Here is a 15,274-nt window from a genome sequence, read left to right as displayed (position 1 = left end):
ATCAACAGTGCTAAACTGGGAGCTTCTAAGTACGTTTTTAAAAGGTGTCTGGTACATACTGTCCCTTTAAAAGTAAGGTGTTCTAACGCCCTGAGCTATCTAACTAGCAGGACATTCTTCTTTTTAATAATTATAATAATAAATGTTTCACTTCATAGTGAGTCCACCATTGTGTGAACACTGGACAATTTATAATCGATGTTGATTCCAGTAATAAAAAAGTGCATCCACTTTTATTGGAGAATTTGTAATGAAGTGTTTGGGCTAAATACGCCAAAGTTCAATGTGAAGAACGTGGCGTGGTGGTTTTAGGCATCAGAACTGTAAATGTTATATTCAAAACACACACTATATATATATATATATATATATATATATATATATATATATATATATATATATACATATATATATATATACATACACATACATACATAAACACACACTATATATATATATATATATATATATATATATATATATATATATATATATATATATACATACACATACATAAACACACACTATATATATATATATATATATATATATATACACACATACATACACACTATATATATATATATATATATATATATATACATACATACATATACACACACTATATATATATATATACATATACATACGTAAACACAAACTATATATATATATATATATATATATATATATATATATATATATATATATATATACATACACACATACATACACACTATATATATATATATATATATATATATATACACACACATACATACATATACACATACATAAACACACACTATATATATATACACATACACATACATACACGCATACACACTATATATATATATATATATATATATATATATATATATATATATATATATATATATATATATTTTAACATTGTAATAGTACTTTTGCATATAGATTTTTTTATATTGTATTTATTTTATTAATGTGCACATAATCACTGGCAATTTTAGTTCCCTAATGCATCATGTTTTTTTGTCCACAATGGCCTACATGACTGTTGCGAATTGTCCCCCTTTATGTAATGCGTTGTTGATATTAATAAAAATGCTTTATAGTTTGCTACTACAAGGGTTAATAAGGTGCACGTCCCATCAGACCTCTCATCATCAAGCACTCATCATTTTCTCGCAGTTCATTACAGCCACAGAAGAAATACAACTGGAAAGCTATTGCTGTAATTCCTTGGGAATTGCTTGGCTGTTATCTTGTCCCCTGTAATTGAGCATTGCAGCAAGCTGACTGCGGATGAGGCAGATGATACAACAGCACTGCATAGCTGGATGTTCTGTTTATTTAATGCACTGTATAGAGTTCATGAACACTGCTTAACCAATACCTAACTGCCAAGCGTAATCAGACAATCTGGTAGTAATGGCTTTAGGTACAACCTTTTGTGTTTATCATGTAATCATGTATTTACAATGTAACATAAGTGAATCTTATAGCTTTTAAATTCAAATTTTAAAAATGCACTTGTATGTTTCTTGCTTGTTTTAAACATCACAAAATATTATTTTAAAATGAAATACAACTTATCTTCTGGTTCTAGATTGTACTTGGTATCATTCAGAACCATAATTTCCATGCGAGTGCAGCAACACGATTATCCATTTTAAGTGGCTAGTGTATTTGGTGCTTTTTTTTTTTAGAAAGTGCATAAAGCTACTGGGAAAAAATAGTAACAAATTTGTGTAACTAAAAATATACTATATATTATTTTTGCTGGAATCATTAGGATGGTTCATTAAAAAAATAATAACAAATTTGTGTAAATAAAAATATACTATATATTTTTTTTGCTGGAATCATTAGGATAGTTCATTAAAAAAATAACTTGGTAACAAATTTGTGTAACTAAAAATATACAATAAAAATACACTGGGGGGAATTAAGATTATATGTTTTGTCAAAATGTTGCTCGACTAACAAAAGCAAACCAGTCGAATCTTACAAATAGCTTTCCAAAAATAATATAATAGTTTTTTTCCCATTCACAATTAATTCAATTTTACATGTAGAAGTCAAAAACACAAATCATTAATGATTGAATATATGATAGAATAATACGTACAGAAAAACTCTACTGAAACAAATTGATTTAATCTAAAAAAAATAATAATCTAAGAATGCATATGTTTGTTATACATAAACCCAAGGGTGCATACTAGTTTAAAGAAACAAACACTGAGATTGTTTCAGTAGAAACTCATTTATAACTGTCCCTAGTGGGCTTTAGCAAACGAGATAAGCTAAAATAACAGGGTTTAAAACCTAGGTAAACCTTGGTTACAACATGGCGCCACCCAATACTTAATGGAAAATAAAATATCAGACATTTTAGTTCAACATTTAATTAACTAATAAAATTGAGGGGGAAAAAACTCATCTGCATATTAACCACAGGTTAATATTTGATTTTTATTCCATCATTATATAAACCATGTACTGTCCCTTTAACCAGAACTGCATCACCAAAAAGGATATTTAAAAAAAAATAATAATAATGAGTTTAAGACATGGATATGTCATATGAATAAATGAACGGTAAAATGTAACTGGCAAAAAACAATCAAAGATTCATACTGGTGTTATCAGCGTTTCACACCCTCAGGCCATTGACTAACAGTCTCTTGTGTAAAACAGCTCGAGCATATTAAATCACAAGCTGACACGGTGAGTAGCTCTGATCTAACCCAAAAATACAATGTCAGAGCTAACCCTTATGCGTAAAAAGCAATGTTACCGACAGAAAAGAAAGCTTGCAATGCTCACCTTGTCTTTGAATAAATGAAGGTTTTGGTACATAAAGTCCTGGTAGGTTTCTGTCCGTACTGTATCCTAAAGGGGAAAAAAAAAAGTCTGACTTTGGAAAAGGGTAATACAAAGATATATTTATTTAAGATATATTTTAAGTTTCAGAAACATAGACATATCCTCTTTCTCACTACAAAAGGAGGTTTGATATATTTAAGAATAATATTTAGTAAACTATCAATTATAAAATTTAAAAAAGCCTATCAGGTTACCGCTTTGTTTTCACCAACATGTATTACATTTCAGTATCAATACAATAACACAAAAAATATTTTTCTTATCCCCCTTCGAGAAATGTGAATATCAACTGACATTTTAATTTAATATTATATTTTAAATTATATTTTTAATAAACCATTTTATAACAAAGAAAAAAATATATAACAAAAACAAAGAAATGCACACAAAACAAATACCTTTATAAAAAAAACATAAAAATAAATAAAGACAAAAATAAATAAGAAAATACAAACATGCAAAAATCTTATTTATATTTGTTTTTTAAACTATTAATTATAGTGTACTCTCCAAAATGTGTCTAAATTATATTTGGAAGGGCAGTGAATGAAAGTCTTAATTGTGTGTAATCATTTGCAATCAATTTATAGAGAGTAGCTCAAAACATTTGAACGAGGATCACGTCTTGTAGATGTCAGGTTTTCAATTGTGACTGTTCTTTTCCCGTCACCATCACTAAATGATCTCAAGAGGTAATTAAAACTAATACAATGCAAATTGAGTTTGTTATCTGAAGCGTGAACCACTGCATAGGTGATTCATTACAATGACAGATAAAGGCTCATTTCTATCACGCAGCACATTTTTTCAAGGTTTATCTTTTTTTTTCAATGTGTGTAAGAATATCCAATTGCGTATGCTTTACGTACAATTCTGTGGTTTCTCCTCTCTGCGGTTTATTCTGCACTGCAACAGTCAGCAAGTGGAATTAAGAAGTGGCAATCACATGTCAGAGGGTTGTAAGATCGGACAAGAGATGTGCTTGCAAAAATTGTAACGTATGAATACTCATGCTGCACTGGGATCTAATTCTTGTATGGAAGATATAGCCTGGTATTAATAGCTTGCTCAGCATTTCCTTTATATTTTTTTAATGTTTCACGGCAATGTGTTCACATGAGATATGGGGAAAGGCCATTCTGTTTTAGAAAGTATAGATTGTTTTTTTAGCTCTTTTATTGTTATTAATTGAATTGATTTATTATTTAATTATTTAGAACAAAGTTTGACAAATCAGATCAAAATCTAGTAGCCAATCCATAAAATGTGAAAACCAAAGTTCTGTGGGGGTTTTTTTATAGTTATAAGCTTTGAACTTACTATTGTGCTTGATGATTTATAGCTATGTACTGCAAAATAAATTAGCACACACTGAAGCTAAAACAAATAGAATTTTTATCTAAAAGACACAGCACAAAAAGCAGAGGTGTGATCCAAGTCCCCAGATTTAAAAGACAAACACAGATGTACTTAAATATCATAAAAATGTACAGCAGAGACACGCAACCTTTTCACATAGAATATTGTCCACTGTGATTCCTGGGTCCTTAAAGGGACACTCAAGTCAAAATTGAACTTTCATTACTTAGATAGAGCATGCACTTTTAAACGGCTTTCCAATTTACTTCCATTAACAAAATGTACAGAGTCTTTTTATATTTACACTATTTGAGTCATCAGCTCCTACTGAGCATGTGCAAGAATTCACAGAATATAGGTATATGCATTTGTGATTGGCTGATTGCTGTCACATGACACAGGGGGAGTGGAAATAGACATAACTGAAATTTGTCAGAAAAAAAAATCTACTTCTCATTTGAAGTTCAGACTAAGGGGTTGATTTATCAAGCTATGGCGGACAGGGGCGTACATTTGAGCCCCTGTCCGCCGCAGCTCTCCTTTAGCGGACTGAATTCAACTGGTGGAATTCATCATTGCACAAGAGCGTAATTTGGCAATATGTACTGCAGGTTCTCTTGTGAGAACCTGCAGTCATAGGGGTGCAAAGACAGGCGAAAGCCTTTGATAAACCGACCCCTAAGTGCTATTGTATTGTCTGATTAGCATGCATTTGTTGATTATGCAAATCTACTGTATTTACTGGTCCTTTAAAAGGATATTTAACAATAAAGAAATCAAATAAATAATGATTTATTAAAAGCAAAAATTAGCCTGAGAATATTATGTTGATGTAATTTTTCAAATTATACTAGATGTTTAAATACATAAGACAAGTGTAAAGGCCACCTTTAAACAGTAAAGATATTGCTTAAAAAAAAATCTACTTTGGCTTTAACACACAATTTTCAAACTTTAGCATTATGTTTTATCAGCTTGTGAAAAACTCGGCAGGTGATAAGTGTAAAATGGGTCTTTTCAACAAATGTTTTGAGTTTCCATCATTATTGTATAGACTTTAGTATTAGATGTGATAAGTGACACCTTGTACAGCTAATAAGATTTGTAGGACACATGAGATAAAGGAAATCACGACCGGAGAAATGGAGTTTAATAATCCCTTTTTTTAAATGGTATCTTTTTATTTCATTCTAGCTTTTTTCGTGTTTGTAAATTTACAGTACTTTTGACTATTTTAAATTTGATTAAATCTTGTCTTTGTGATCGTGATTTAACCGTATACCTTCCTTCTTGTTTGTTGGCGACCAAGCTCTTTCGCATTGGCTTTAAAAAAAATACTAGAAGTCCCAAAAATTATGTTTTGAATAATCACATTTTACAATTTCAAGAACATTGTGTTGCTGTCTTCTTACAGTAATAGAAATATTACAAGGTACTTATAGAAGTTTGTTTTAAAGCGACATTCTAGCAAAAATTGGTATCCATGTGGATGCATTTCCATTTTGCATAGAAGCATTTTTGTAATATACATATATTTGCAAAAATGATTCTAATAACAGCTGTTTCAAAAGTGTATTTAAGTATGCACCGTGCACCAGCATTTTAAGCACAGCACTTGCTCAGAGAGCAAGGCCCCACTGGTGCTCTGAGCATCTGCAGTATTTAAAATGTTGGTGCACTGAGAATATCTAGCTGTGCTTCTCATGCACTTGCAGAGAAAAATGTTAACACTAAAACAGTGATAATGTTTACTAGAAGCATTTTTGCCAATACATGTATATTGCAAATATTTTTCTATTAAAAAAATGTAAATCTATCTGTATTTAAATTTTGACCATACTGTTCCTTTAAATAGATATTTTAAAGAAATATTAATAATAAAAAAAAAACATTACATATCTGGTGGGATTGTCCGCTCCTGTCCGGGTTCTGGAAGCAAATTGAATATTGTGTTAACAAAATACTAGGCCTCCATATTGCTTTTGGCCCTAAACTGGTTTTGCTTAACATTCTACCCCAACTACATTGTCTAAACCGCACAAAGCTTCTTCAACTAATGCTGGCCTGCGCAAAACGGCTGATACCCAGATTGTGGAAGACTCAAAGTGTTCCGACTCAAGCACAATGGCTAGCAGAAGTAGAACATACTCTAATACTAGAAAAACAATATTCCTACTATGTGGGAAAGCAGGACAACTTTGCTGACCTGTTCTTTATATGGAAACAAGGTATCATTAACTTAGACAGAAAGTCCTAACAAATATAGTGGTTAGAAGCAATTGTATCAGGGAAATATTGAAGTGCCCCCCTCCCATACCCTTCTTCCTGCCCCCCTTTTTCCTTCCCATTCCCGCCTACCCCCTCAATTTCCTGAATAACTGTAGACAAGTTTTTTCTTGGATAACACTCTAATCGACAGATACTCAGTTTTACGGATGTATTATATGGAAAGATTACAGGAAAAAAACATTTTATCATCTATCATATGTTATTGCTCTTTATATAATGTTTTAATTGTTGACTTTGCATATGTATTGTAAGTATTTTTGGAACATGTTAAAAATCAATAAAAAATTATTGAATATAAAAAAAAAAAAAAATTTATTATACCATTATTTCGGCAAACACAATTCTCGTTTTGGCGATATTTTACGTCACATAACGGTTTCATGATTTACAATATGAGACTGCTAGAGAAGATGATATCTATCCATTGCAGATACTTTCTGCAACGTTCTTGATTTCAGATGTAGACCTCACCAAATCAGAAAACTGTGTTTTTTTAGTGATTGAAAAAAACACTTTTAAAATATTGAATGTTAAAAAAAACACATTTGAGCAGACATGCCCAATATGTCCATCGTGCCCATATATAAATGTCATTCAGAGTGTTTAACAGGACTATTAAATACTATAGAATTGCATAGTCCACAAATGCATAAAAAAAAGATAATTGCAAAATCATTGAATACAATAAAAAGACAAAGTCTGATTTTCAAATGAGTAGTAGATTTCCTTCTCACACATTTCAGTTCTATTTCTCCCTATATCATGTGACAGCCATCAGCCAATTACAAAATGTATATACAAATATACTGTAAATTCTTGCACATGCTCAGTAGGAGCTTGTGCCTCAGAAATTATGCATATAAAAAGATTGTGCACATTTAGATAATTGGAAAGTTGTTATATTTTATATTACATTTTAACCAATAGCATTTTAATGAAATAAAGTTTAATGATTATATCCTGATTTAGAATTTTAGAGACAAATTGCTTTTCCCTTAAAGGACCAGTCAACACAGCACAAAACCAAAACCAAAACCAATATACAGCCACATAGATGATTATGTGTATAATGTATATGAGCATTCAAAATAAAAATTTAAATAGTAAATTTATTATAAAACTTACATTCTTCTGTCTGTTTTACCAAGTGCTCTGAGGCTTGGCCACCTCCCATGTCTAGAGGAGGATGGGCTCACTCTGAGTGACAAGTTTTGTCTTCCAATCCAAGATTAGCCTATTTGCATTTTTTCCCCTATTGTGTGCATGTGAGCGTGCACGTGACCCCCCCTCGCGTGTACACGTGAACCCCCCCTCTGTCATGCACCATTGTTTTTATTTGTTACAAGCAGGCATATATATAATATATATACATATATTTGTTTGTGTGTATACACACACACACATCTATCTTTCTATTTAATTCTATATTGGAGATTTTTGTGCAACTGATAGATGTAGAAGCATCCTTTTTTAGAATATACATTTACCAAGAGAACAAAGAAAAATTGATTATAGGAGTAAATTAGAAAGTTGCTTAAAATTCCTGATCTAACCATCATGAGCTGCAAAAGACTTGTGAAAATGTGATATTTTATATGCTACATTAGCAGTTATTTTTAATAAAATGTATTTATTGAGAATATTACACACCCACATACAAATATACACATACATACATACATGCACACACATACATACATGCACACACATTAACTACAGTTATGAAATGTACCTGCAGAACAGGCATAGTTGATCTGGGCTTAAACAGAACACAGAACCTTTAATTACTCCTTATAAATACACAATTTCTTAGCTTACCATATCACTAAAAAAAAACCAACACCACATTCTTAAGGGTATTTTATCAGAAAATAGCCTGTAATTTAAAAGCAGTTGGTTTTCTGACTTTAAAGTCCCTTTAATCAGTGCAGTGCCTGGAGGGGTTACATTAGGTGGTAGCAAACTGCGCAAAAAGAAACCACTTGGGTAGGCCCTCAACTTACATCAACACTATCCTTTACACTTTAGGAGAGAGCTGTCATTGGTGTGTCAGATGTATATAAAAACTAAATCACTGGATTCAAATGAAGTTCTAACCTTTTGTGAAGTATGTTCCATCCTAAACAAAAAAGATTTGGACCAAGTGACATACAGATTTGCAATAAACATAATCGACCACAATGATAGATCCAATGCACTTTGTTGTGTTATCTGGGGATTTGACAATGCATCTGTTTACCCTTTGTCTTCTGGTGATAGCTGTAACACATTGAGGGGCATCTCTATATGGCAGACAAGTGTCACGCCACATGCATCAGAGTTCCCCTTTACAATCGCAAAACATCGCCCTCTCAGGCTTCAGAGACTTCATCATATTTTTCAGCAGTGCAAAAGAGCAAGAGTTAGTTAGGTTTTAAATCAGAACAATTTACTATTAAACGGTGTGCACTGTACAGGAAAGGCTGCCCGGTCCGGATAAAGTTCTTAGACCTGTGGCTTAGCCCCTCTAAAGTTGATCATTATGGCTGAAAGCAAACTCGAACTTCCCTGTTAACTTTTCATCCAGGAAGTGATCTCTATTGGTTAGTTTACCTTTGACGATAGCGGTCCGCAAGTCAGACAGATCTTCACTGCCACATATACTCACTGCTTACAAATAGGTCACTGTGGCTGCACTACACCCTAATTATTCATGTAATCCATCAGAGGTGTATTGGTTTGCTTTAAAACCTGACTAACTCTTGCTGCTTTGCACTGCTGAAAAATGATGAAATCCCTGAAGCCTGAGAGGGCGATGTTTTGCGATTGTAAAGGGGAACTCTCATTGCTTAGGGCACATTTTACTGAGTGTCCTCCTCACCGCGCCTCTCTGTCAGTCTCTTCCCGGTTCCCACCCGACGCTGTGTGGAGCGTGCAGAAGCTTTTCTGCCTATGTGGACAGTGCACACTGCTTTTACGTGCACTGCTCCACCAAAGAAGCGCAATCACGTTTGCCGGTGATGTCATATGTGACGTCACTGATTCTGATTGGGTATGCGCAGAGGAGGAAAACTGCATATATATGTTTCCATTAGGCAACATCACCCACGTGGCCCAGGAGGACGGGGAAAGAAATAAAATATACAAAAACGGGTTTTCTCAATAAATATAATGCAGATTTTAAACAGGTACAGCTCTACATTATGATTTTTACATTATGCACATGTTTATGCTGAAATCTTAAAGTGTTGACTGGTCCTTTAAAGGGACACAGAACCCAATTTTTTTTCTTTCGTGATTCGGATAGAGCATGCAATTGTAAGCAACTTTCAAATTTACTCCTATTATCAATTTTTCACTTGCAATCTTTATTTGAAAAAGAAGGCATCTAAGCTTCTTTTTTGGTTCAGTACTCTAGACAGCACTTTTTTATTAGTGGATGGATTTATCCACCAAACAGCAAGAACAACCCAGGTCGTTCACCAAAAATGGGCCGGCATCTAAACTTACATTCTTGCATTTCAAATAAAGATACCAAGAGAATTAAGAAAATTTGATAATAACAGTAAATTAGAAAGTTGATTAAAATTCCATGCTCTATCTGAATCACGAAAGAAAAAATGTGGGTTCAGTGTCCCTTTAAGAATGAGTTAGCTGGGAAACTCTGATGTTCTACCTGTCCCATAGATACCATTAGTTTGGCATATACCAACAAGCGACTACATCACATTTGGAGTGAAATGCGAATATAGTTATTAGCACAGGAAATACTAGGGGCACCACATTTAGTGTTTTGCAGAAGGAGCTTATCTACAATACAAATATTGTTTATGTCCCTTTAAAAGGCCATTATAGTGTGACATGCTCTAAACTGTTAGAGCATGTCATTTAAACACAAGTGACACTGTAATGGCATCTGTTTAAAAACAAAAAAATAGTTAATCACATAGTTAAAGTCCCGCTCGGGACCAGCCGAGCAATGCTGCACCTAAGTGGAAATTTACACTGATCCAGTAAGAAGCCTCAGCTGCACAGCTTGGTAAATTTGCAGGGGTTAAACATAGCATTACATAGCCGCTAGTGTTAAAACGATTAGAGCATGTAATTGTAACACTATAGTGCCCCTTAAGGCTAATAAAGGGGGATTTGCTGATACCACAATTTAGGAATTAACAAAAGTTGGGAACAATAGTTTTGCATGTGCACATAAACATTATATAAAATTCAAATGGCTTTAAATACAATCTAAATGACACCCAACATATATCAATAAACCTGTCTTAAAGTGAGAGCACATGAAACAAAGGTATCGTACTTACCTTAATATTTGTTAAATAAATATACATATCAATACATACCATATGGTTATAAAAATAAAAATAAAAAAACTAAGCCGTTATGGCTAAATAAAAATGTGTTAAAAGAAATTAGGAAAAAACGTAGGGCATTTAAATTATTAAAAGAAAATAGTACAGACTCAGCATACAATATTTATAAGGAATGTAACAAAGCATGCAAAAAAGCAATCAAATTAGCCAAAATTGAAAATGAAAAATTAATTGCCAAGGATTCTAAGTCTAACCCTAAAAGGTTCTTTAAGTACATAAATAGCAAAAAAATCTAAGAAGGATAATATAGGTACATTAAAATGTGTGGAGGGTAGCATGATAAATAATGACAGGGAGAAGGCTGAGGTACTAAACCAGTTTTTTTCTTCAGTATACACAAGAGAGGAACCATTGAATGATACTTTGGAACAGAATAGAACATGCCAGTCCATACCACTAACTGGGTTTTGTTTAGAGGATATCAGGAAAAAACTAAAAAATATTAAGGTAAATAAAACTCCAGGCCCAGATGGAATACACCCAAGGGTGTTAAGTGAACTTAGCACTGTTATAGACAAACCTTTACTCTTAATTTTTCAAGACTCATTATCCTCAGGCATGGTACCCCAGGATTGGCGTAAAGCTGATGTGGTGCCACTCTTCAAAAAGGGAAGCAGGGATGATCCAGGAAGCTATAGACCAGTTAGTCTGACATCAATAGTGGGGAAGATATTTGAAGGGATTATAAGGGATTATATTGATGAGCATATTCGTGTAAACAAGATTATGAGTTCTAATCAGCATGGCTTTAGGAGAAATAGATCATGTCAAACTAATCTAATTAGATTCTACGAGGAAGTAAGTAAAAATATAGATAAAGGGGAATCAGTTGATGTGATATACTTAGATTTTGCAAAGGCATTTGATACAGTGCCACATGAGAGATTAATGCACAAAATTAAGGGACTGGGAATAGCTAAAAATGTTAGCTCATGGATAAATAACTGGATAAAAGATAGGGAGCAACGAGTAGCAGTAAATGGATCATACTCAGATTGGACAAAGGTAATCAGTGGCGTCCCCCAGGGATCAGTACTGGGCCCTGTTCTTTTTAATATTTTTATAAATGACTTGGAGCAAGGATTAAATAGCGACATCTCTATTTTTGCAGATGATACTAAGTTAAGTAAGGTCATTAGGTCAGAGCAGGATGAACTCTCTTTGCAAAGGGATTTGCTAAAATTAGAACTATGGGCAAGTGAATGGAAAATGAGATTTAATACGGAAAAATGTAAGGTTCTACATTTTGGAAGTAAAAATAAGCAGGCTATGTATTTTTTAAATGGGACAAGACTTAGCCAAACACAGGAGGAAAGGGATTTGGGAGTAGTAATAGATAACAAGCTAAAGATGAGTGCACAATGCAGGGCAGCAGCTTCAAAGGCTAATAAGATACTAGCATGTATTAAAAGAGGCATTGATTCAAGGGAGGAAAGCATAATTCTGTCATTATATAAAGCCCTGGTAAGACCTCACCTTGAGTTTGGAGTGCAGTTCTGGGGACCGATTGCTAAAAAAGATATTGCAGAACTAGAAAAAGTTCAGAGAAGGGCCACAAAGCTAATAAGGGGATTGGAGAAATTAACCTATGAGGAGAGGCTAGCCAAACTGGGTCTGTTCTCTTTAGAAAAAAGGCGCTTGAGAGGTGACATGATTACTTTATATAAATATATTCAAGGCCCATATACAGAGATGGCAGAAGCTCTTTTTATTCCAAGAAAATTGGTTCTGACAAGAGGTCATAATTTAAGGTTGGAGGAAAGGAGATTTAATCTCCTGCAACGGAAACGTTTTTTCACTGTAAGAGCAATAAAATTGTGGAACTCATTACCAAAGGAGGTAGTGAATGCCAATACCATAGATACATTTAAAAATAGTCTGGATAAATTTCTGTATATAAACAAAATTCATGGATATGATTGCTAGTATTAAATGGGTCACATTTTAATGGGGTTATTTAAGCTTAACTGGAGCTTTTTGTAAGTATTTTAGATTTGTATAGGTTGAACTCGATGGACTTCAGTCTTTTTTCAACCTTATCTACTATGTTACTATGTTACTATGTTACTATGTACTACTGGGTAAAGAGCTCAAGGTTAAAGGGACATTAAACCTATTTTTTTTCTTTCATGATTCAGATAGAGAAAACAATTTTAAACAACATTGCAATTTACTTCTATTATTTAATTTGCTTCACTCCTCAGATATCCTTTGTTGAAGAAATAGTAATGTACATGGTTGAGCCAATTGCATAAGGCATATATGTGCATCCACCAATCAGCAGCTACTAAGCCTATTTAGATATACTTCTCAACAAAGGATGTAAAGAGAAATTAGCAAATTAGATAAAGTAAATTGGAAAGTTGTTTAAAATGGCATGCTCTTGTATAATCATGAAAGAAAATATTTTGGTTTCATGTCCCTTTAACTACCAGAATTCTGCCACAAAGGGAATATTATGCTGCAAACATATCACAGCCGCAGTGTTACGATGGATAAAAAGCCGTTATATCTTCCATGCATGAATAAATTAATCAAACTCCAGTAAACCCTATGGGTGCCAGAGAGGGCTGAAAATAATTGGAATGAGTTAAAGGGACATTAAACACTAAATACATGCTAGATAGAATGATGCATTCAAAGAAAAGATTAGTCCATGTCTAACATGTAGATGTATTTTTTAAAGTTTCATTAGTTGTTTAAAAAGTGACAAAATAAGTGTAAAGTTTTAGTGTCTATAAAACACTGGGAGCTGCCATGTTGTAACTTGTGTTACCTTCTCTGCTGTGGCCAATTAGAGACAGTTATAAATAGGTCACTAGAGTGTGCAGCCAATGGTTGTGCTGGATTTAACAGTGTTCTGCACTTCCATTTCAAAAAGCTCACAATTTCAGGATGGAATTACAGGCAAAGAGGACAAAATAAATAATGAAAGTATATTGCAGAGTTGTTTTATATATACAATTTATCATTTTATATTACCAACTCAAAGTGTTTAATGTCCCTTTAACCTTAACGGGACAGTGCATACCAATTGTCATTTTAAAAGAATGCTCAAACACTTTAAGACTGATATCTTAGGAACTGATTTATCTCCCTCCCTAGCTGACCTTAGCAGATGAGATAAGGTACGACAAAAAGCTTACATAATGAAACCTAGGTTAAAATATGGGGAACATCCTCAGTTATGATCCAGATATTGGCCCCTATTACCAATAAAACCAAGATTTATATATCAGAGAGCAAACACATTAAAAAATAGACTAGCACCATCAATGAAGAACACTAGATGTAAAAATGTTGAGAAAGGGGTACTAGGAACAGAATTAAAGGGCTTTTATCCTTGCCTGCCATATATGTAAGGCCTGCAGGCACTCAAAAAAGACCAACACTTTTACATCTAGTAATACTAAACAAACATACAGGATAAATAATACTATCAGGTGTATGGACAAAAATATAATTTATCTTATAGAATGTAAAAAAATGCAATCTACAATATACAGGAGAAACAGAAAGAACTATACGAGAAAGGATACGAGAACACATCCTGTCCATAGAAAACTCAGAAGAGAAAAGGAATTTAGAGCTACCTGTCCCAAAACATTTCAGATTATGTAATAACAGCAATTTAAAATTCTTCAATTTTACAGCTATAGAAAAGATAAGAAAAAACATCAGAGGGGGTAATCAATCCACAGCACTACTACAAGCAGAAGCAAAATGGATCTTTAAATTACAAACATTACAGCCAAAGGGTCTCAACATAGATTTCAACCTAAACAGCTTCCTAAAACAATAAAACATCAAACACACCAAATAGTCTATATTAAAATGTATATTACAGTCTACACAATAATGTTGAATCTTTGATAACAATATAATATAAAATATGAAGTCCAAAATGTGGATACAAATTATTTGCAAATTTTACAGATAGTAAAAAATCTCTAATTTTTCAACAAACGACTGAGATTGAAAAAACATATTTTCTTTTGTATTATATCTGAAAGAATATTTTTTACCGTAATTGTGACTATATAAACAGTTTTTACATACAACCATAGATCTCTAATTCTTTCAACAAAGGACGAAGATTGATAAAATATGCTTTAAAAATATACAAAAACCACACCAACTCAATAGACAAAAACAGACCTCTAAATATGTCTATACGAAACATAACACTACTTTTGCAGATAATCCTAGGTCTTTAATTTTTCAACAAAGGATTAAGATGGTTAAAACACGTTTTTTAATAAAATTACAAATGTACCATATATAAACACATTACTATCAAATGATCTTGAACCCTTCAACGAACGACAAAGGAATTCTCTCTGGCTTTATCCAGTATGTTTTTGTTTTGTTTTAAAAAAATT

General features: G+C 32.8%; 1 protein-coding gene across 1 annotated transcript in view; it reads right to left on the bottom strand.

Annotated features, from left to right (window-relative positions):
* PRMT3 (protein arginine methyltransferase 3) overlaps positions 1 to 15,274 on the bottom strand; it is a 606,280-nt gene that overhangs the window by 489,012 nt on the left and 101,994 nt on the right. Inside the window, exon 8 of the mRNA XM_053720370.1 lies at positions 2,818 to 2,883. Coding sequence (XP_053576345.1) covers positions 2,818 to 2,883 — 66 coding nt within the window. The remainder of the gene's footprint in view (positions 1 to 2,817; positions 2,884 to 15,274) is intronic.

Source organism: Bombina bombina, chromosome 7 (assembly GCF_027579735.1).
Source record: "Bombina bombina isolate aBomBom1 chromosome 7, aBomBom1.pri, whole genome shotgun sequence".
Lineage (NCBI taxonomy): Eukaryota > Metazoa > Chordata > Amphibia > Anura > Bombinatoridae > Bombina > Bombina bombina.
This window is presented reverse-complemented; position numbering and strand designations above follow the sequence as displayed.